This window comes from Hemiscyllium ocellatum, chromosome 25 (assembly GCF_020745735.1).
Source record: "Hemiscyllium ocellatum isolate sHemOce1 chromosome 25, sHemOce1.pat.X.cur, whole genome shotgun sequence".
Classification (NCBI taxonomy): Eukaryota; Metazoa; Chordata; class Chondrichthyes; order Orectolobiformes; family Hemiscylliidae; genus Hemiscyllium; species Hemiscyllium ocellatum.
The window spans coordinates 15,088,010-15,112,570 of NC_083425.1; the positions used below are offsets into that span (position 1 = coordinate 15,088,010).

General features: G+C 42.6%; 1 protein-coding gene across 1 annotated transcript in view; it reads right to left on the minus strand.

The window, feature by feature from the left end:
* Window positions 1-24,561, minus strand: part of LOC132827952 (dynein axonemal heavy chain 17-like) — a 443,350-nt gene that overhangs the window by 394,031 nt on the left and 24,758 nt on the right. The window contains exons 4-8 of the mRNA XM_060844799.1: window positions 23,105-23,204; window positions 22,870-22,955; window positions 12,540-12,665; window positions 3,817-3,969; window positions 3,487-3,573 (exon numbers count right to left, since the gene is read on the minus strand). Of these exons, the coding sequence (XP_060700782.1) occupies window positions 3,487-3,573; window positions 3,817-3,969; window positions 12,540-12,665; window positions 22,870-22,955; window positions 23,105-23,204 (552 nt within the window). The remainder of the gene's footprint in view (window positions 1-3,486; window positions 3,574-3,816; window positions 3,970-12,539; window positions 12,666-22,869; window positions 22,956-23,104; window positions 23,205-24,561) is intronic.

Consider the following 24,561-nt stretch of genomic DNA (forward strand, 5'->3'; position numbering starts at 1 on the left):
TCCCCATTCACTCTTCTAAACTGCTGTGATAATAATCCTAATCAATCCAGTCAGTTGAGCCAACCCAGGGATCAGTCTGTTAAACATTTGCTGCACTCCATCCACAGCCAGGTCATCATTTGTCAGATAAGGAGACCAAAACCACACACACAATGCTCCGGGTGCGGTCTCACCAAGGCTCTTCTCCCTTCACCACTCAGTAACCATGAGATGCAATGTCACACTTGGTAGCCATATATCCCTCATCCCCTAAAATAAAACACATGCATGAATTCTTGTCCCCACATGAAACGTATGTCCAACGCTTTTTCCTCTATGCTTGATAAGCATTTTTAATCTTAAAAGTAAAGGGAGAGTACTGGAAATCTGAGATAAAACAGAGTGCTGGAGAAACCCAGCAGGTCTGTTCACAATTATGCAAGCGAACCAGAGTTAATCTGTCAAGACCAATATGAATCTTGTTTGGAACATTTAATGTTAATATTTGATTATGAGCAAATCAGATGGGCCAATGGGCTGAGAAGTGGCAAATGGAGTTTAAATTAGATAAATGTGAGGTGCTGCATTTTGGGAAAGGAAATCTTAGCAGGACTTATATGCTTATTAGTAAGGTCCTGGGGAGTGTTGCTGAACAAAGAGACCTTAGACCGCAGGTTCGCAGCTCCTTGAAAGTGGAGTCGCAGGTAGATAGGATAGTGAAGAAGGTCTTTGGTATACTTTCCTTTACTGGTCAGAGTATTGAGTACAGGAGTTGAGAGGCCATGTTGCGGCTGTTCGAGACATTGTTTAGGCCACTTTTGGAATATTGCATGCAAATCTGGTCTCCTTTCTATCAGAAGGGTGTTGTGAAACTTGAAAGCGTTCAGAAAACATTTACAAGGATGTTGCCAGGGTTGGAGGATTTGAGCTATAGAGAGAGGTTGAATAGGCTGGGGCTGTTTTCCTTGGAGTGTCGGAGGCTGAGGGGTGACTTTATTGAGGTTTATAAAATCATGAAGGGCATGGATAGGATAAATAGAAAAAGTCTCTTCCCTGGGGTGGGGGAGTCCAGAACTAGAGTGCATAGGTATAAAGTGAGAAGGAAAGATATAAAAGAGACCTGAGGAGCAATCTTTTCACGCAGAGAGTGGTATGTGTATGGAATGAGCTGCCAGAGGAAGTGGTGGAGGCTAGTACGATTGCAACATTTAAAAGGCATCTGCGTATGTGTATGAATATGAAGGGTTTGGAGAGATATGGGCCGGGTGCTGGTAGGTGGGACTAAATTGTGTTGGGATATCTAGTCAGCATCAACAAGTTGGACTGAAGGGTCTGTTTCCATGCTGTACATCTCTACGACTCTACACATTAAAATTAACAGAGGTCAAGGCATGCTTTAAAAGAAAAATAAAGTTCAGAGTGACGATCATCAGATTTTAAGATACAGTCCAAAAGAAGCATAAGAGAATCAGATTTATTCCTGACATAGAACTGTTTGTAGATGAAGAAAGTAAATGTTATATGATTATAGTTAAGTAACTTATATTCAAACTCACCCACACTGTGCTAAAAGTAGAAGACAAATCACAAATGCATTCATTCAAGTCTCAGGAGTAATAACCAAAGCAGCATTAGGTTTAGTAATGATGACATGGGTAGTCAAAGCTACCTCCCACGCTTCACCACTGATGGCTAAAGCCCTATCCCATCATCTACTCTTCATGAAACCCAAATGGATTCAATTATATCTCTTCAACTGCTATCCTTTTAATTAATTCATACTTCTAAGCAGTATGTATGTGTTGCACTTTATTACCTTTTCTAGCATTTGGAGGGAATTCTGAGGGACAGGATGTACACGTATTTGGAAATGCAAGGACTGATTCGGGATAGTCAACATGGCTTTGTGCATGGGAAATCATGTCTCACAAACTTGATTGAGGTTTTTGATGAAGCAACAAAGAAATTGATGAGGGCAGAGCAGTAGATGTGATCTATATGGACTTCAGTAAGGCGTTCGACAAAGTTCCCCATGGGAGACTGATTAGCAAGGTTAGATCTCATGGAACACAGGGGGAACTAGCCATTTGGATACAGAACTGGCTCAAAGGTAGAAGACAGAGGGTGGTAGTGGAGGGTTGTTTTTCAGACTGGAGGCCTGTGATCAGTGGAGTGCCACAAGGATCGATGCTGGGCCCTCTACTTTTTGTCATTTACATAGATGATTTGGATGCGAGCATAAGAGGCACAGTTAGTAAGTTTGCAGATGACACCAAAATTGGAGGGATAGTGGACAGCGAAGAGGATTCCTCAGAGTAGCCAATGGGCTGAGAAGTGGCAGATGGAATTTAATTCAGATAAATGCAAGGTGCTGCATTTTGGGAAAGCAAATCTTAGCAGGATTTATACACTTAATGGTAAGGTCCTAGGGAGTGTTGCTGAACAAAGAGACCTTGGAGTGCCGGTTCATTGCTCCCTGAAAGTGGAGTCGCAGGTAGATAGAATAGTGAAGAAGGCGTTTTGTATGCTTTCCTTTATTGGTCAGAGTTGGGAGGTCATGTTGCGGCTGTGCAGGACATTGGTTAGGCCACTGTTGGAATATTGCACGCAATTCTGGTCTCCTTCTTATTGGAAAGATGTTGTGAAACTTGAAAGGGTTCAGAAAACATTTACAAGGATGTTGCCAGGGTTGGAGGACCTGAGCTACAGGGAGAGGCTGAACAGGCTGGGGCTGTTTTCCCTGGAGTGTCAGAGGCTGAGGGGTGAACTTATGGAGGTTTACAAAATTATGAGGGGCATGGATAGGATAAATAGGCAAAGACTTTTCCCTGGAGTCGGGGAGTACAAAATTAGGGGGCATAGGTTTAGGTGAGACAGGAAAGATATAAAAGAGACCTAAGGGGCAACTTTTTCACTCAAAGAGTGTGGTACGTGTATGGAATGAGCTGCCAGAGGATGTGGTGGAGGCTGGTACAACTGCAACATTTAAGAGGCATTTGGATGGATATATGAATAGGAAGGGTTTGGAGAAATATGGGCCGGGTGCTGGCAGGTGGGACTAGATTGGGTTGGGATGTCTAGTCGGCGTGGACGGGTTGGACCGAAGGGTTTGTTTCCATGCTGTACATCTCTATGACTCTATGATCTATGACATCTATTCCTGAACTCAGGAAAGCCCGGTTAATTTGACTCCACTTAACCTACAAATGCAAAAGGCTTGGAAAAAGATACCCATGAGGGAAGGTAACCTTTTGAAAATTGATATTTCTATGACCAACTGGGAATGGAGTTAAGCTAAGAGGAGGCAGTTCATCTGGATTTACAACCATTTTGCAGTCTTCCATCCCGAATCATGAACAATCAGAGACTTTCACCTGGTGTAGGTTGGAATATTAATGATGAATTATGGTCAAAATGCCTTGCCACTCACAATGAGATATAATACAAGTGTCAACACTCCAGTGCCACTGATAGAAGTAAAAAGAAAAATATGTAAATTATAAGTACCTCAATAGTCTGTAATCGATGCATAAATCGGTCTAATCTTGCAAATGCAAGATGTGAAGGGAACTCCCAGTGTTTTGGTTCTCTGTCCTAACACAGAAGGAAATGTATTTTAACAACAGTTATCAGAAAAACATTTTACAACATGCCTCACAATTATTATGTTATTGTATTATTAGTTCCAGTATCCTTTTCTATCTGGAACTCAGGTTAACAGACTTTAAACTTTATAACATAAAAAGAGGTAAATCAATTATACTACTTCAATAAATATATTCAATTAATTGTTCAAACTAGTAAATGGAAAATACTTACAGTATGAATGTACAGTACCTTAAAGAATGTGTGCATTTCAGACCGGTTATGATCATAAACCTGATAAAGCTTCTTTAAGACAGATATAGTCATGTGTATTGTTTCCAGCACTTCTTCTATTTCTCCCTGTAATCCCTTCATTAACTCTTCTGGATTTAGAAAGTTACAAGTCTACAGAAAACAGAAGATTTTCATTCTTTTAATTACTCTAACATATATAATAAATATTCAGCATCCACAGAGATTGTAAATGTATTTGCACAGTACTCTAAATTATAACTATAAGTTTGCAACAAAATCATAATGCCCATTTCAAAATAACAGAAAAGTGCAGATGCTGGAAATCCAAAGTACAAACATGAAATGCTGCAAATACGCAACAGATTAGAGAACATTCCTGGAGAGAAGAAAACAGATTTAAATATGTTTGTGGATGTATCAGTGGGTTCTGACATAAAATGGGTGGTAAAAATGTCACCTCCTGTGATCGCGGCCTCCAAGTTAAAGTTAGTAACACTGGATTAGGTGGTGTGGGAGGGAGCTGATGGTGTCAATGGTTATTTTCACTTCATCAGAACTGGGAAAAGTCAGAATGCAATAAGCTTTGAGCAAGGAGTGGGTGGATAAAAACCAAGTGAAAAGGTCTTAGTTAGGGCAAAAGAGAGGAAAGACAAAATGACAGAAGTGTCTCAGGGCCAAAGACAATGTGATGCAGCATGAAAAGAAACAAAAGATATACCTGAATTAAGTGTGCTATTCACCAAGCTGCTTTCTAATTGCAGCAAGATATCCCTGCTCCTGTACTCAAAACTTCTCACTATGAAGGCCAACATACCATTTGCCTTCTTGACAGCCTGCTGCACCTGCTTGTTTACCTTCAGTGGCTGGTGTACAAGGATACCCAGGTCGTATTACCCATTCCCTCTCTCAATTTATAGCCATTCATCTAATAATCCACTTTCCAGTTTTTGCTCCCAAAGTGGATAACCTCAGTTTCAAGACTATCCTGCATCTGGCATGCATTTGCCCACACACAGCTTGACCAAATCAACAAAATTGTGGTTGTCATTTCTGGTGCCAAGGTTGATGCCAACTGTATGTCTGATTTTCTTTCTTTGTTCCAACTTGATAGGAGTTTGATACAAATGAGTGGTATGCTAAGCTATTTCAGAGGGCCTTAAGAGACTACCCACAAAAGCTGTGCATCTGAAATCACATGTAGCCAAACCAGACGAGGAGGGCAGATATATGTTAATGAAGCAAACATGTTTTTATGGCATTAGGGGCTACAAGGTCACTACTAGGCCAGTTTTCATTTCTGGATTTTAAAGAATTCAAAATTTCACAAACACCATGGAGAGAGTCAGTCCCATGACCACTTAAAATTAGCCTGGCGTTCTGGATTACTATTTTAATGACATTACTACTATGTCACAAACTTCATTCAAGAATGAAGTGGTAAACTCCCAAATAGTGCTGCTGTTAGATGCAGCTGCAGAGAGATTGGATGTCTATAGTAAAGAGAAAGTGGTTAATCAGAAGATGCAAAGCTTTGAAAATGACTGAAGGCACAAGGATTATGACAGATGTTGGTGAGGAAAGACTGGAGAAGAGGAAACTGAAATAACTGCACAGATCCCAGTATCCCGTCACTAAGTCACCCTTTATTTACTTGTGCACAGTTCACTAACTGTAGCCAGCAGTAGTGTAGGGAAAAAAAAATAACGGAGAGATTAGAATTTCCTCAGCTCTGGGGATTGAAAAAAATATAACCAAGAGATTAGAATATAGCACTGTACAGCTGTCGTACTTATTTTTACCCATGGGACCTGTGTAGTCTATGTGCAAGTGCAGGAGTTAGTAAAAACACCATGTGCAAAATAATTTTATTCAACATTTTCATCAATGGGAAAAAAAAACCATGTGGCCAAGGAACCAATGTCAATTTCCTGGGTTTTTTTTCTACCCCCGCACTAGCACCTAGCTGCGGTAGTACTTATTTTTCCCCAGCACCTACGTCATGTGTGTGTAGGTGTAGAACACAGTGAAGAACAACAGATGTGTAAATTGTCATTTACATTCCACCATCAGGAAGAAAGGAAACACTCAAGTGGCTAGTGACAAACAATGCCCTTCTCATCAAAGGGCAATGCTACGTGATCAAAAAAGTGAAGGGGAGGGATTAAATCAAAATAGAATTGAAGGGCGAATAAAACACTCCACTCCCTGCGGTGCCCACTTCTCCTGAACAGCTCGAGGGAGTTGGTAAACACTGCATCCTCCTTCTCCAGAGATCCTCGGGCTTGAACATAGCCAAGGAAGTGGGACAAGCAATCAGCCATAACAATCGCATCCAAGGCCAGCTGCCTGGACTTGTTTATGGCCAGTTTGGCCAGGCCCAGTAGCAAGAGCCACAATGAGGTTCTCTGACTTCCCCTCTCCTCTCTGCACCAGATGCCAAAGATCAGGAGCATGGGACTAAGTGCAACCAAAAGCAGAGAAGAAGGAGTGCAAACATCAACACTCCATGGACACACGGTCCATGGACTACACAGCGCAACAGAATAAGCAGTTGGGCTAGGAGTCTGTGAACCACAGCAATCTGCTGTTCTAATTCCTGGTTATATTGGTCAACAGGCTTTCCTGATTGAGGTAATTAACCTGGACTAATTATCACGTAGTCAACAAGGTCAACCTGGTTCCAATCACGACATCTCTCCCCACCAAGTCTAGGGATGTTGGCCTGGTCTTTTGACTTGGAGCTTTTCCTGTAACGTTTTCACCACAAGTACAGTTTCTTTGACATGGGTGGCATGTAGCAAATGGTAGCCCATGTTTGGAGCATCTCAGGAGAGTTTCCTCCTCTTCTTCCAGAAGTAATGGTATCGAGATTGCATCCATCTTGGACTCTGAGATTTGCTTGACACTACACAGAAGGGGAGAACCTATGGTCTCTGACAGATCTTCAAGCTCTTCTGAGAGGTGCAGGTACACTTTGCTCCTGCCATGTTTGAGAGATAACAGCTTTCAGGTGATCCACATGTTTGCTCAGATCTGTATCACTGACATGAACTTGGTGACAGGAGCTGACCTCGTGTCAACCTCACCTCGTATCCATACAGGACCATTTCCATGGCTCAGCACAAAATTTCATGCCTGGATCAAATTGTCTTTCTCACCTAGAGGCTGGTATTGGCGTTCCTCCTACCATTTCACGTTTCCCTTACTCCAGATCTGAGAATCAAGTTTAACATGGTGTGGAGTCTTCTCCCCATTAGCAAATCTGTTGTGGCCCTATAATCAGACAGGAACCTGGATGGTTTGGTATAACTGACGCCATAGACTGCTTACTTAAGCCTGTCTTCAACATTTGGCCTGCTCTTTCTGTGAGACCATTGGACAATGAATGGTATGGAGCTGCCCGTGCTGAATGCTGTTTGACTTTAGGAAATATGCAAATTTATGGCTGGTAATTGACATCCTATTGTCCATGACCAATACGTCTAGGAGCCCATGTATCACGAACGATGTTCACAGCTTTTCAATCGTCATCCCCGAGTTTGCCAAACAAACTTTACCAGTTTGAAGGATTGTCCAGAATGCCAAGGAACATTAAGCCCATGAAAGGACCAGAGTCCAGAGTTTTTCTGGTCATTCCTACGAATATGGGGGTGCTGCTGGTGGCAATTTTTGCCTTTGTTGGCACTCTGAGCACTGCTCCACCAATGCATTTTTGGCATCCAACACTGATCACCAGACATAGCTTTTTGATAGCATTTTCATCTTCAAAACTCATGGCTAATACTGGTGAAGTTCAGCCAGTAAGAGGCCTTCACTCAGGACAATCACCTTTACTCCCCATAGTAATGCCGACCTCTATGGTGATCTGGTCTCGCCGGGTCCAGAAATGTTTCAGTCCTATTTGAGATGGCCCTTCTGTTTCCTCCATTATCACTAGCTGTTTTTGGTTCGCTAGGAGACAGGATCTTTGTGTCCACAGTCGTATATTGTCAGTGCTGACTGGAAGAGTATTACGAAGTTTAAAATCAGAGCAGGCTCTACACCAGTAGAGTATCTGCCAATGAGAGATGACTCAAGGCATCCATATTAACCACTTAGTTTCCTGGATGGTGTTTTTAACTTGGATGCACTGAGAATAATGACTCACAGCTGAAGTCTACTGGAAGCTATGGGCAGCGTCCTCCTTCAGTAGCCCTCATAGGGGTTTATGATCAGTTACTGTAACAAATTCCCATCCATAAAGGCACTGGTGGAACTTCCTCACACCAAAGATGACCACAAAACCTTCCTTCTCTGTCTGGATATATTTGCATTTGGCATCAGCCACAGTCCGGGAAGTGTACACTATCACGCATTTTTCTTCATTGGGCCACCCATGATCCAACACCACCCTGATACCATACAAGGAGGCATCTCACGTCAGCACTATCTCTCGCTTCAGATTATAGTGGCCCCACATCTTAGATGACAATAGCTGCTTTTTCGCTTTCCTAAACTCTACTTCTTGGCTACGCAACCATTTCCAAGGCTGATCCTTTTTCAATAACAGATTTAAGGGTGCTAAGATGGAGGCCAGGTTATGTTGGAATTTTCTGTAATGATTCACTAACCCAAGGAATGATCTAAGCTCCAATACAGACATGGGATCTGGAACTCCTTTGATCACTCTCACTTTCTATTCCAACAGATGTAACCCAGTTTTGTCAGCTCTGTAACTCAAGTAGGCTTGGAACATACAACTTTTCTCTTCTGAGGCACACACCCATCTGGGAGAAATGTTTAAGCACTATGTTCAAATTTTAAAAGTGCTCTTTATTGGTCTTCCCAGTTATTAGCACATCATTCTGACAATTAGCAACCTGGGTAGGTCTTGTAAAATCTTCTCTGTGGTCCTCTGGAAGAGGGCACAGGCTGATGACACCTCAAATGGCAGCCTTATATATTGAAATAAATTCTTACAGGTATTAATTGTAGTGTATGTCTGGGGGGTGTGACTCATGTCCAGAGTTGTAAAGGATAGCAACTCACTGCGAGCTTTGTGTACAAGTCCACTATGTGAGGGATTGGGCATTTCTCCAGCTGCGAGAAGCAGTTCACCGTTTGCTTAAAATCACAAGGACGAACTGAGCCATCAGGTTTCACAGTCAGTATGACTGAAGCTGTCCATTCAGCAAATTGCACTGGTTTGATGGTTTTTTTGCACTGATTTTCATCTCTACGTTTGCCCATAAGGCAATTGGCACCCATGGACCTTGCATAATCACAAAATTGCTTCCTGGTCACATGTAAAGTAGCTTTGGCCCCTATGGTAGTCCCAAGCCCTTCCTGAAATACTCCTGGGTATTTTGCTAGGACTTCACTAAGGCAGCCATTTTCCAATCAAAAAATATTGAGCGAATCCACGTGAATGTTTCTCAACCAATTCTGCCCCAATAGGCTTAGGGCCCAGCCTTTTTTTACCACCAGTTGTAACTGCACCAATTGCTTCTCATGGGACACCGGAACCAAAGTCATACCCTTAATCTGCAACTGTTCCCCAGTCTGGCTGAGGCCTTGAGCAAATATAAGTGTTGGAGTAGTGAGCGAATCTTGCTAAAGACAGATTCTGCAACCACAGAGTTGCGCTGGTATTGAACTCCATGGGAACTGGTGACCATTTAACCAAATATTAATTTTAATTGGTTCTGATTTGGATGTCACTGAGCAATTTAATTGTTCCAACCTACAGGTAGGGGGACTTTCCAGGATGTGTGCTCTCCCAGATACCGGATGCATTTTCTTACTCAAGTGAGGCCTGTAGGACCCTTTTACTATTTAGGGTCTGCATACTGGCAGCAACTGCAATAGCTTGCTGCCCCAGATCTTGAAGGACATTTTATCCATTTGGCCAAGGCGCAGCTGTGGATTGGCCTAAGGTCCTTCTGCTTAGGATATGCCCTGCATGAGGCTCTGCAATGCCAACACTCAAGTGGTGTTCCCCAAGCTCAATCAAAGCGGTGAAGCAATCCAGTTCCATGGAAAAGTCTTGTAGCTGCCATGCTCTACTTGCCATATTTTCTAATGACAATGCCAGTTGCAATGCCTGTTTGAGGTCCAGTTGGGCTTTAGCTAGGAGACACTTCTGCATGGTTACATCATTAATCCCACATACCAAACAGTCTCCCAGCATTTCATTCAGGGTGAACCCAAAATCACAAGCCTCTGCCAGACATTTTAACCTCGTCAAACATCCCGATATGGATTTCCCAGGTTTTCTAATAGTTAAGTAAAACCAATAGTGTCTCAGAATTAGAGGAGGTTTGGGGTAATAATATTCCTTCACCAACTCTTGGAAGGTTTTAGTGTAAGACCATAAGACCATAAGACATAGGAGTGGAAGTAAGGCCATTCGGCCCATCGCGTCCACTCTGCCATTCAATCATGGCTGATGGGCATTTCAACTCCGCTTACCCGCATTCTCCCCGTAGCCCTTAATTCCTCGAGACATCAAGAATCTATCAATCTCTGCCTTGAAGACATTTAGCGTCCCGGCCTCCACTGCACTCTGCAGCAATGAATTTCACAGGCCCACCACTCTCTGGCTGAAGAAATGTCTCCGCATTTCTGTTCTGAATTGACCCCCTCTAATTTTAAGACTGTGTCCACGGGTCCTAGTCTCCTCGCCTAACGGAAACAATTTCCTAGCATCCACCCTTTCCAAGCCATGTGTTATCTTGTAAGTTTCTATTAAGTCTCCCCTTAATCTTCTAAACTCCAATGAATGCAATCCCAGGATCCTCAGCCGTTCCTTGTATGTTAGACCAACCATTCCAGGGATCATCCGTGTGAATCTCCGCTGGACACGCTCCAGTGCCAGTATGTCCTTCCTGAGGTGTGGGGACCAAAACTGGACACAGTACTCCAAATGGGGCCTAACCAGATCTTTATAAAGACTCAGTCGCACAACGGTGCTTTTGTATTCCAACCCTCTTGAGATAAGTGACAACATTGCATTCGCTTTCTTAATCAAGGACTCAACCTGCATGTTTATCTTTAGAGAATCCTCGACTAGCACTCCCAGATCCCTTTGTACTTTGGCTTTACGAATTTTCTCACCGTTTAGAAAGTAGTCTATGCTTTTATTCTTTTTTCCAAAGTGCAAGACCTCGCATTTGCTCATGTTGAATTCCATCAGCCATTTCTTGGACCACTCTCCCAAACTGTCTAGATCCTTCTGCAGCCTCCCCATTTCCTCAGTACTTACTGTCTGGTACCTTTGGGAAAGTTAAGCCCCTTATAACTGAGAATGCTACAAGTCCGCAGGCAGTCAGAAAGGTTACTCATTTCTTTTCATCTGCCCCAATATTATTTGCCCAGAAAAAATATCACATCCTTCCACGTACTGGGCCCAGTCTCCAATAGCAGGATCAAATGAGTCAAGCTTCCCAAATAAAGGCATGATGTCAAAAATGCTTACGCCAACTCCAAGATCACTGTAGCCAGCCAGTTCAGAATCAGTTGTCTGAACTGACAAAATTCTAATCTCCTGGCTATACATCTTTTTTTCTTTTTTTTAATAACTGCACAGAAGCCAAATCCTGTCACCAAGTCACCCTTTATTGATAAGAGTGCACGTTACACTGTCTGTGCCCAGTCAGCTTGCACTCAATTGAGGAGATTCTAATCTCCTGGTTACATTTTTTTAAGGAAAAGAATAAGTAAAATGAGTATTAGATTTCAAAGAGTGAGAATAGTGAGTTAATAGTAAATATTAAGGAAATGGCAGATGAAGTGAACAATGTGTTATGAATGAAATAACTGCACAGAGACTGGGTCCTATCACCAAGCCATCCTTTATTGACTACTGCACAGTACACTGGCTTGGAGTCAGCCAGCTCAGAGTCAGTCCTCAACTGAGGAGATTCTAATCTCCTGGTTTTTTTTAAACAGAACAAAAACAAGAAAGGAAGCCAATGTATCCAATTGACAGAATTTTTCCCCACAGTACACTGGCTTTGGCCAGCCAGGTCAGAGAAATCCTCAACTGAGGAGTTTGATGAGGTAGTATCAGGATTCCTGATGAAGGGCTTATGCCCGAAACGTCGAATTTCCTATTCCTTGGATGCTGCCTGACCTGCTGTGCTTTAACCAGCAACGCATTTTCAACTAGTATCAGGCTTAAACCATTGGTCAATCTGGGCAGTGTTGTTTATGGATCTTGAGAAGGAGACAGAACTGATCAATACAGAATTAAAAAACTATGTGGTGGGAAGTCATGGAGAGGAGGTCATTGGAGGAGATGAGATCAGTGACTGTTCTGGAAGCAATGACCTGATACTTAGGGATGGGGTCGTGGCTTAATGAGAAGTTGGAGAACAAGTTAAAGGATTGGTATGCAGCTTCTATAAGTAAGACATTTCAACATTTACATTTACTAGTTAACTTGACAAGTATGCCCAGATGAAGGATTGCCTCAAGATGCTGGTAAAGGGGTCAGTTCAATATTCCTTTCAAACAGCAAGCTGAAAAGGACCAATAAAGTAAATTAAGAAAACAACTGTATTTTAATGGCCACTTGCAAATGGAACAATGAAGTATGGTAAAAAATAATTATGCAAATGAAAACATGTATGCAAATGTTTCTTAACTGGGTATGAGTCAATTTTGAGATTATACCATGTTATAAAATTTTCTAACATGCAAATTAAAAAGTATTGGATGATCTAAAATATATACCATACCATGTGAATGAAGAGATTGAAAATCTCTTGTAAGATAACAATGATTCTGGCAGGAGTATTGTAATATCGAGAATTGGCCCACACTAAACAAACAGTATGCAGTATAATATCAACGTAGGGAGACACCTGAAACCAAATGAATCTAATATTAATAAAGATAAATGTTTCTATTACTCTATTCACAATTAAATCTAATATGAACAAACAAAAACAGAAAAATAAGATACATTTTGCAGGTGTGGCAGCATTTCTGGAGAGAAAAACAGGTTTAATGCTTCAAATCCATGACTTGTAAATGTTGTCACAGACTTAAAATATTTAAAGTCTATGCCTGTGTGTAGCAAGACCTTGAAAGACAATCCCACTGGAATGGGAGAGGGGAAAGAGGACACAGTGACAGAGAATGTAACAAGTAAACCTAAAAGAAAGAGAGAAAAAAATAGGCGAATGTAACAAGCAAAGCTAAAGAAAAGGGTTATGCTTGCGCACAAACTGGAGGTGTTCCACAAAGTGGTCACCCAGTCTGCGTTTGGTTTCTCTGATGTACAGTAGGCCACACTGGGTGCAGAAAATACAAACACAAGATTGGAGGAGGTACAGGGGAAATGCTTCTTCACCTGTAAAGATTGTTTAAGCCCTTGGACAGGTGAGCAGAGAGGAGATGAAGGTGTTGCACCTTCTGTCGTTACATGTGAAGTTGCTGTGGAAAGGGGACAATGGTGTTAGTTGTCAATGAATAGAACTAGCGTGTCCCGAATAGAACTACCCCTGAGAAATACTGACAGGGGGAGTGGAAAATGTGTTTGGTGGTGGTGTTCTGCTAGAATTGGCTGAAATGGCGGAGGATGATCCTTTATGGAGGCTGGTGGTATGAAACATAAGGACAAGGGGGACCCGATCACATTTATGGGTGTAATGCAGAAGATGTAGGATCAGTTCATTCCAAAAAGGAAGAAAAGAAAAAGAAAGATCCTAAGAGGAGGCAGGGCTGATGAGGGAAGTTAAGAAACATATGAAGTCAAAAGAAAAAAAGTATAACATAGCAAAGATGAGTGGGAAGCTTTTAAACAACAACAGAGGATAACTAAGAAGGAAATACGCAGGGAAAAAATGAGGAACGAAGGTAAACGGGCCAAAAATATAAAGGAGGATAGTAAAAGCTTTTTTAGGTACGTGAAAGGAAAAAAAAGTTAAGACTAAAATTGGGCCCTTGAAGTCAGAAACAGGTCTTCATATTACGGGGACTAAAGAAATGGTAGAAGAGTTGAATTGGTACTTCAGATCTGTGTTCACTGGGGAAGACACAAGCAATCTCCCAGTGGTAATAAGTGGCTGAAGGACCTGAACTTAAGGGTACTTACATTTGGCAGGAAATGGTGTTGGAGAGATTGTTAGGTCTGAAGGCTGAAAAGTCCCTGGGACCTGATGGTCTACATCCCAGGGTACTGAAGGAGGTGGCTCTAGAAATCATGGATGCGTTGGTGATCATTTTCCAATGTTCTATAGATTCAGGATCAGTTCCTGCGGATTGGATGGTGGCTAATGTTGTCCCACCTTTTAAGAAAGGAGGGAGAGAGAAAGCAGGGAATTATAGATCAGTTAGTCTGACCTCAGTGGTGGGAAAGATACTGGAGTCAATTATAAAGGATGAAATTACGACACATCTGGATAGTAGTAACAGGATAGGTCAGAGTCAGCATGGATTTATGAAGGGGAAATCATGCTTGATTAATCTTCTGGAATTTTTTGAGGATGTAACTCTGAAGATGGACAAGGGAGATCCAGTGGATGTAGTGTACTTGGACTTTCAGAAAGCCTTTGGTAAAGTCCCACATAGGAGGTTAGTGAGCAAAATTAGGGCGCCTGGTATTGGGGGCAAAATACTGAGTTGGATTGAAAATTGGTTGGCTGACAGGAAACAAAGAGTAGTGATAAACGGCTCCCTTTTGGAATGGCAGGTGGTGGCCAGTGGCGTATTGCAGGGATCAGTGCCGGGACTGCAGCTTTTTACAATACACATTAATGATATAGATGATGGTATTAAAAGTAATATTAGCAAATTTGCTGATGATACAAAGCTGGGTGGCAGGGTAAAATGTGAGGAGGATGTTAGGAGATTACGGGGTGACCTGGACAGGCTAGGTGAGAGGACAGATGCAGTTTAATGTGGATAAATGTGTGGTTATCCACTTTGGTGGAAAGAACAGGAAGGCAGATTACTACCTAAATGGAGTCAAGTTAGGTAAAGGGGCAGTACAACAAGATTCCCTAGAGTGTGGAAACATGCCCTTCAGCCCAACAAGTCCACACTGACTCTCAGAAGAGTAACCCACTCAGACCCATTTCCCTCTGACTAATGCATTTAACACTATGGGCAATTTAGTATAGCCAATTCACCTGACCTGCACATCTTTCTACTGTCGGAGGAAGCTGGAGCACTCGGAGGAAATCCACAGACACGGGGAGAACATGCAAACTCCACACAGACAGTCCCCCAAGGCTGGAATCGAACCTGGGACCCTGGTGCTGTGAGGCAGCAGTGCTAACCATTGAGCCACCATGCCATCCCCTTTGTGCCATATTGCACATGGCATGATGTCAGTGCCAGTCTTTGTGCCATCCTGCACATGCGAGATGTCAGTGCCGGTCTTTGTGCTTGTCCTGCACATGCATGATGTCAGTGCTGGCCTTTATGCTGTCCTGCAAACACATGATGTCAGTGCCGGTCTTTGTGCCATCTTGCACATGCATGATGTCAGTGCCGGTCTTTGTGCCGTCCTGCACACGCATGATGTCTGTGCAGATCTTGTGCCGTCCTGCACATGCATGATGTCAGTGCCGGTCTTTGTGCCATCTTGCACACGCATGATGTCAGTGCCGGTCTTTGTGCCATCTTGCACATGCATGATGTCAGTGCTGGTGTTTGTGCCATCCTGCACATGCATGATGTCAGTGCCGGTCTTTGTGCCGTCCTGCACACGCATGATGTCAGTGCTGGTCTTTGTGCCATCCTGCACATACGAGATGTCAGTGCCGATCTTTATGCTATCCTGCACACGCATGAGGTCAGTGCCGGTCTTTGTGCCATGCTGCACATGTGAGATAGTACAGTCTTCATGCCATCCTGCCCACGTGCAATGTCAATGCCATTCTTCATGCTGTCCTGCATACGCATGATGTCAGTGCCAGTCTTTGTGCCATTCTGCGGATGCGCCGGTGTCAGCTGCCAACAGAGCAGCGTTCTGTGAAAGGCACTGTACAGACAGCAGCTTTCTTACATTTTTTTAAATGTGCGGTATTAAATTTACTTTTGTTTGGTTAATAAGTATGATTGCAACCTTCATTCAGGCTGTGCTATACCTTGCGTTAGACTTTGGTTTTCGAGCGATCATGAGTTTTATTTTTTGCTGATCTGCCCCTGACCCCACTTTTCCCATCAATCCCATTATTTCTATTAAGTGATTTTCTATTAAGTGAGGTTTTTCTGTAAAGCAACCAAGGCATTATAGGAGAACTACCTGTACCACGAAAAGTTGTGGGAGGAGACTAGTGTAGGACTAGAACAAGAATTGTTCCAAATTTCCCATAAAGAGGCACACATAACTGGGACAGAGTGGGTACCCATAGCCACACCTTTAACTTGACAGATGTAAGATAAATTAAAGGAGAAATTGTTCAGTGAAAGAAAAAGTTCAGCCACGTGGATGAGAGGGGTGATGGATGGGGAATGCTCAGGCCTCTGCTTGAGGAATAAGCCAAGAGTTCATAGAACGACCTGGTGGGGAATGAAGGAGAAGAAGTATTGGACATCCATGGTAAACATGAGGCAGTTAGAGCCAGGGAACTGGAAATTGTCAATATGGTGGAGGGCCTCAGAGGAATCGAGGATGTAGGTGGGAAGGGTCTGGACAGGTGAGAGAGAATGGAGTCAAGGGAGAAGAAAATGAGGAGAAAGTGAGGACTGCAGTTGCTGGAGATCACAGTCGAAAGTGTGATGCTGGAAAAGCACAGCAGGTCAGGCAGCATCCGAGGAGCAAGAGAATCAACGTTTCTGGCAAGAGCCCTTCATTAGGAATGAGGCTTGTAAACCAAGGGGGTGGAGAGATAAATGGATGTTGTAGCTGGAGGAAGGTAGCTGAGAGTGCGATAGATAGTTGGAGATGGGGATAATGGTGATAAGTCGGAGAGGAGGATGGAGCGGATAAGTGGAAGGAAGATGGACAGGTAGGATATGAGATGAGGGCAGTGGTAAGTTGGAAGGTTCGAACTAGGATAAGGTAGGGGGAGGGGAAATGAGGAAATTGGTCAAGTCCACATTGATGCCATATGATTGGAGGGTCCCAAGGTAGAAGATGAGGCGTTCTTCCTCCAGGTGTCAGGTGGTTAGGGTATGGGATTGGAGGAGGCCCAGGACTTGCAGTCTTTGGCAGAGTGGGAACAGCAGTTGAAGTGTTTGGCCACGGGGTGGTGGGTTTGGTTGGTGCGGGTGTCCCGGAGATGTTCTCTGAAGTGAGTAGGTGTCCTGTCTCCCCAGTGTAGAGGAGACTGCATCAGGAGCAAGAGATACAGTAAATGACCAGTGCAGGTAAAACTCTAATGGAAGGCTCCTTTGGGGTTTTGGACTGAGGTGAGAAGGGATCCCATTTATCTTTCCACTCCATCGGCTCACAAGCCTCATTCCTGATGAAGGCTCTTGCCTGAAATGTTGATTCTCTGTTGGAGGAAATGAGCCCCATGGGGCAGGTGGCTGATACGATGGACCTACCAGGACAGTCTGGTTTGTGGATTTTGAGAAGGAGATAGAAGCAGGCTGTCTGGGATTAGGAGACTACAAGGTTGGAGGCAGTGGTGGAAAAGATCTCTAGAGGTAATGAGGTCAGTGACAGTCCTGGCAACAGTGACTTGATGTTTGGATGTGGGGCCATGGAGGAGAAAGTGAGGTCTGCAGATGCTGGAGATCAGAGCTGAAAATGTGTTGCTGGAAAAGCGCAGCAGGTCAGGCAGCATTCAAGGAACAGGAAATTCGACGATTCGGGCATAAGCCCTTCTTGGGGTCATGGTCCAGGGATGCTGCCTGACTCACTATGGTCTCTAGCATTTGTTGTTTTCAGTGTTGGAAAGGTCCATCTGGTTCACTAATGTCCTTTAGGGAAAGAAACTGATTTCATTACCCATCTAGTTTACATATACTTCCAAACTAACAGCAATATGGTTGACTATGGGCAATTAGGGATGGGCAATAAATGCTGTCTAGTCAGCGATGCCCTCATTCCGTGAATGAATATAAAAAAGTAAGTGGTTTTAACTTTCCAAGCATCGACTGGGAGCCATAGTATTAAGGTTTGAATGGGGTGGGGGAGGAAGTGTGTTCAGAAAATGTTTCTCAATCAATATGTAGATGGCTTTCCTAGAGAAGGGGCAAAACTCAACCTTTTCTTAGGAATTAAGGCAAGGCTAATGACTGAGGTGTTGCTAGACGACCACTTTGGGACCAGTGACCATATTACTATTAGTTTTAAAACAGTTATGGAAAAAGATGGGTCTGGTTCACAAGATCTAAATTGAGGAAAGAGCAATTTTGATGGTATTATACAGGAACGTTCGAATGTTGATTGGGAGAGGCTGTCACACTTAAAGGGACACCTGACAAGTGGTAGGCTTTTGAAAGCAAGATAGTAAGAGTTCAGGGCCAGCATGTTCCTGTTAGTGTGAAGGGCAAGGCAGGCAGGTGTAGGGAAAACTAGATGAATAAAGATATTGAGGTTCTGGTTAAGCAAAGGAAGCATGCATATATATCAGGATTAGGCAGATGGGATATAGTGAATTTCTCGAGGAGTATAGGGAGCATAGGAGGGAAATTAGGAGGGGAGAAACAGGGTATGAGATAGCTTTGGCAGATAAGACAAAGGAGAATCCAAAGAGATTCTACAAGTATATTAAAAAGACTAATTACAGAGAGAACAGGGCCCCTTAAAGATCTACAAAGTCATCCACCCGTGGAGCCACAGGAGATGGCTGAGATCCTATGAATATTTTTCATCAGCATTTACTGTGAAGAAAGGCATGGAAGCTAGGGAACTCAGGGAAATAAATAGTCATGACTTGAAGAGTCTACAGAAGAGGAGGTGTTAGAGGTCTTAATATGCATAAAGGTAAATAAATCCATCAAACTTTCCACAGGACATTGTGAAAAGTTGGAGAGGAGATTGTGGAGTCCTTTGTTCAGATATTTATATCATCAACAGCCATGGGTGAGACACCAGAAGGCGAGAGGGTGGCTAATGTTCTGCCATTATTTAAGAAAGACTATAAGGAAAAGCCAGCGAATTACAGACTAGCAAGCCTAATGTCAGTGTTGGGTAAGTTGTTGGAGGGGATTCTGAGAGATAGGATCTACATGCATTTAGAAAGGCAAGGACTGGTCAGGAATAGTCAGTCTGGCTTTATGCATGTAAAATCCTGTCTCACAAATTTGATCGAGTTTTTCTTTTGAAGAGGTGATTAAGAAGCTAGGTGAGGGCAGTGTAGTAAACATTATCTATGTGGACTTTAGCAAGGCCTTTGACAAGTTACCACATGGTCGACTAGGTAGTAAGGTTAGAACACATGGGATCCAGGAAGAGCTCGCTAATTTGAACACAAAGTTTGCTTGATGGTAGGAGACGCAGGATGGTGATAGCGTTTCAGATGAGGCCTTGACCAGTGATGTGTCACAAGGCTTTGTGCTGGGTTCACTGCAGTTCACCATTTACATAAATGATTTGGCTGAGAATATAAGAGGCATGGTTAGTAAGTCTGCAAATGACAGCAAAATTGGTGGTGTAGTGGATAGTGAAGCAGGTGTCTAAGAGTACAACTGGATCTTGGTCAACTGGGCTAGTGGGCAGAGGAATAGCAGATGGCATGTAAAGCAAATGATTGTGAGATGTTGTACTTTAGGAAGACAAACAAGGGCTGGATTTACACACTTAATGGTCGAACCCTGGAAGGTGTTATCCAACAGAGAGACCTAGGTGTTTAGGTACATAGTTCCTTGAAAGCGGTAATTGGGTAATGAAGAAGGCCTTTGGATAGATTGCCTTCATCAGATAGAATATGAAGTGCAGGAGTTTGGACATCATGTTACAGCTGTACAAGACATTGGCAAAGCCAGATTTGAAGTCTTACATTCAATTCTGGTTGTTCTGCTTAATGAAGGATGTTATTAAACTAGAAATGAAAAAGATTTCCAAGTATGTTACTGAGACTGGAAGATATGAGTTATCAAGAGAGGCTGGATAGACTGGCACTATTTTCCTCGGAACATTAGAGGCTGAGGATTTGCAAGGTTTATAAAATCATGATGGGCATAGATAAGATGAATAGCCAAGGTCTTTTCCCCCCAGAGAAGGGGAGTCTGAGACTAGAGGCCATAGGTTTAAGGTAAGAGGAGAAAGATTTAGAATCATAGAATCCCTACGGTGTGGAAGCAGGCCATTTGACCCAACAAGTCTACACTGACCTCTGAAGAATATCCCACCCAGACCCATTCCCCAACCTTGTTATTCGACATTTCCCCTGACTAATGCACCTAGCTTACACGTCCCTGAACACTATGGGCAATTTAGCATGGCCAATTCACCTAACTTGCGCATCTGTGGGCTGTGGGAAGAAACTCATGTAGACACAGGGAGAATGTGCAAATTCCACACAGATATTCACCTGAGGCTGAAATTAAACCCGGGTCCCTGGCACTATGAGGCAGCAGTGCTAACCATTGAGTCACTGTGCTGCCCTAAAAGGGACCGTCACTATTCCTGGCCCTGTTCCAACCCAGCTGAAGGACAGACACATCAGAGGTGGTATCACAGCGATGTACAGTTGGGATGGAGTTTCCCAGGAGATCCTCAACATTGACTCAAGAATGCATGAAGTCTTACAAAATTAGGTCAAACATAGCCAAGGAAATCTCCTGCTGATTATCATCTATCCCCAGTGTGTGAATCTGTTCTCCATATCGAGCACCACTTGGAGGTTGTACTGAAGGTGACAAAGACAAACAATGTACTCTGAGTGGAAGACTTCAATGTCCATCACTGAGAGAGGTTGGGTATAGCACCACTGGTGACCACACTGGCTGTATCCTGAATGACAAAGCACCTAGACTTTGTCAATGATGGGAGGTGGTAGGGGAAACAAGAGGTAAAAGCATACTTAAATTTGTCTGCAAAAAACAATCAGTCAATGTCATTGTGATGATCTTCTGCCACTGCTTTGACACTGCCAGTGCTGGACTCAACCAATGATGAAGTCGCTGGTCCTCAAGTGCCATCTTTCACCACTGGATCTACTTCACCGATATCGCCTCAAATGTAGCAGCCACTGATTCTGATGCCAGGACCTGTGCTCGCTCCGGAAAAGTAAGTAAAGGTCCACTCGAGGTCCACGCTGGGCTTGATCTCCTCCATGCTGATGTCACATGAGATCCGTGCACTGGGCTCGCTCAGGATTTGTATATTGGGCTTGCTTCAGGTCCATATGCTGTGCCTCCTCAAGGACCATGTTGTGGGCCTCCTCAAGGTCCACACATTGGGTCCAGTTGAGGTCTATGATGGATTTGTTTGAGGTCTGCTCACTGGGCCTGCTTGCAGTGCTCACCAGGCTCACTTAAGGTCCCCATGCTGGGTTTGTTCGAGGCATACAGTGTGTGTACTTGAAATCTGTGCTGAGCTCTTACCACCACCAATGCCAACCAAGCTCAGGACAAAAGGTATAATAGCACAAATAGTATGAGACTGAACACTGACCCCTGAGAAATACCACTGGAAACCACTTTCCAAACATTTGACACCAATACCCCTTGTTTCCAGTCACTGAGTCAATTTACAGTCCAAGTCATCACATTCTCTTGTATTTCATGAGCTTTAATTTTCTGACCAGTGTGCCATGTAGTACCTTGCCTTACTAATTTCCATGTAGACAACACCTACTGGACTAATCTGATTAATCCTCCTCGTTACCACCTTAAAAAATGCAAGTGAATTTGTAAGAATGATCTTTCCTTAACCAAACCATGCTAACTATCCCTAAGGAATCCATGCCTCTCTAAGTAATAGTTAATCCTGTATTTTAGTGCTGATTCTCATAACTTGTCTATCACTGAGGTCAGACAAAAATGAAGATAAATATTTGGTATATATCTTGCACATTTTGAAAATTGTTTTGAAGATCACAGATATCCAGTCTATGGTGCACTGCCTGAAATTTGGGACGTTTGGAAAAGTATCCTTATAGCATCTATTTTTATTCCCTTGCTTCATTTAATAGTATTGTGTACAATTCATTTGGCCTTAACGATTTCTTCACATTCAAGAAGTCTCTCCCTCCAATACTTCCCTTTTCATTACACTTATTTTATCTAATATTTCACACCCCACTCACCCCCCACACATCTTTCAATAGAATGTCGACATTGTACCTCCCTTTGTAAAGGCAGAGAAAGTACTGATGAAGAATCTTGCCCACCTCATCTGCATCCACATGATTATACTGAGTCTGACCCTCATTTTTGAAAACCTACTCATTTGCAATTTACTTTCCTTCAAGCAACTATATTCATTTAACCTTTTTTCCAGAACATCACTAAACCACCTAAAATTTTCCTTTGCCCATTTAGAACTTCCACTCTTGTTTTACCATTGTCTCTTTCCTTAATGTTGCTATACCAAAATGAACTACGATCACTCACTCACTGCTATTCGTCCACCTAACCAACTTCATTTCTGAGGATTAAGTCCAGGATTTGGGGCTCTATCGTTAGGCATGTTATGTTCTGGCTAAGAAAGTTCTGCTGAAAGCACCAGTTGATATTTGGACAGTTGAAAACCCAAATACTATTGCCCTAACATTTTTGGTTTCAGAAATCTGCCTACGTACTGGTTCCACTAACTCTCTCCCACTATACAGGGGTCAAAAATGTATGGCAGTTCTAAGAAATAATGATACACAAGAAAGCAATGTTGATGAATAAGCAATGTTAAATGATAAAGAATGCAATGATTTTTGATAAGCCATATTTAAGTGAAGTTTTATTTTCAAGAGAGCCAATTGCCTCCACTAACGAGGAACACATTCCTGAAGAGGTGAATAGGAAAGGTTTGAAGGGATATGGGCCAGGTGCTGGCAGGTGGGACTACATTGGGTTAGGATATCTGGTCGGCATGGACGGGTTGGACCAAAGGGTCTGTTTCGGTGCTGTACATCTCTATGACTTTATGACTCTATAAGAGATAATTGATAGTTCCTAGTTATTCCCACACCTTTGCTCCTACCGCATGACAATTCTGCTTACCTCTGAATATTCTGTTTGCTCTAAATCCTCTATTAATGACTTCAGTGGTATCAAGTGCAAAACAATATCACTTGCCTCTTCTAGACCTATATTTAACACGGATACCAGGTAACAGAAAGTAAATTTAAAGTTCATCCGTAAGTCCCATCTGAATTTAATAAAACAAAAGTATTTGCACATACTTATCTTTCAACACATACTTTACAGGAACAAAATCTTATTATGTCATTAGTACCTGCTCTGATGTCATCATACAAGCTTTTCAGAGCTGGCCAATAACTGCTCTTGGACTTTTCTAGAACTTCAGAAATTTTGCGTGCTTTTGGCATCCATAACTGAAATACAGAAAAAAGTTTAAATGCTAATGAAGGTGCACACTGTATTAATTCTGTATAATACTAAGTAAAAGATATTTTGGACAACAAACAAGATGTTTTGGAGAAGACAGGCGATTATTGATTTACTATTCAGTGAGAAACTCAGCTAATATTCTATCGACCTGTGTTCAAATCCTACCATTGCGCTGGCAAATTTGAATTCAATAAAGAATCTGGAATTAAGGTCTAATGATGAGCACAAAGCCATTGTTATTTGTGAGGAAAATCCCATGTTGTTCACTAATACCCTTTTGGAAAGGAAATCTATCATTCTTACCAGGTCTAGCCTACATGGGACTCCACATCCACAGCAATGTGGTTGACTCTTGACTGTCCTCTGGATAATTAGGGATAGGTAATAAACCCTGAGCTTGCCAGAGATGCCTACATCCCATGACTGAATTTTTAGAAAGCTGACAATGTTTTGATCAAGAGTTGCAGGACTTGAAACATTGATGCTGTGTTTCTCCAGCACTCTGTTTTGATTCAACTGGGCTTGTATTCACCAGAGTTCAAAGAAAGAGACGGGATATGATTAAAACATATAAAATTCAAACAGGGCTGGAGAGTCTAGAAGCAGGGAGAACACTTCCCTAATTGAGGAGTCTAGAACTCAAAGTAAGACAATAAGACATAAGAGCAGAATAGACTATTCAACCCATCGAGTCTGCTCCACCATTCAATGAAATCATGACTAATCTGATAACAATCAACTCCACCTTCCTGCTTTTTCCCTATAACCCTTGATTCCCTGACTGATGAAAAATCTGCTTATCAAAGTCTTGAATATACTTAATTATCCAGCCTTGAAAGTCTTCTTCAGTTAAGAATTCCACAGATTCATTCTCCTCTGAGAGAAGAAATTCCTCATTTCTGTTTTATGTGGATGACCCCTTATTCTGAGATTATGACCTCTTCTACAAGGGGAAGCAACCTTTCCATCTCCACCCTATCAAGTCCCATGAGATGCTTCTATAAGATTTCCTCTCATTCATGCAAATTCCAATGAGTACAGACCAAACCTATTCAACCTTTTCCCGCATATAGTATCAGCCAAGTGAACCTTCTCTGGACAGCCTCCAATGCCAGTATACCTTTCCTTAGATAGGAGGCACAGAACTGTTCACCAAATTTCAACTGTAATCTGAATGCTGCCATACATAATTTCAGCAAAACATCCCCTTTGAAATAAAGCCTTCCCAATTACTAATCTTCTAATGAATAACTAGTAACATCCAATGAATGAGGAAAAAAAAATCTGTTTGGCAATTCTCTTTGCTTCTTGTTACTCTATGTGGCAAAGAAAACCATATTC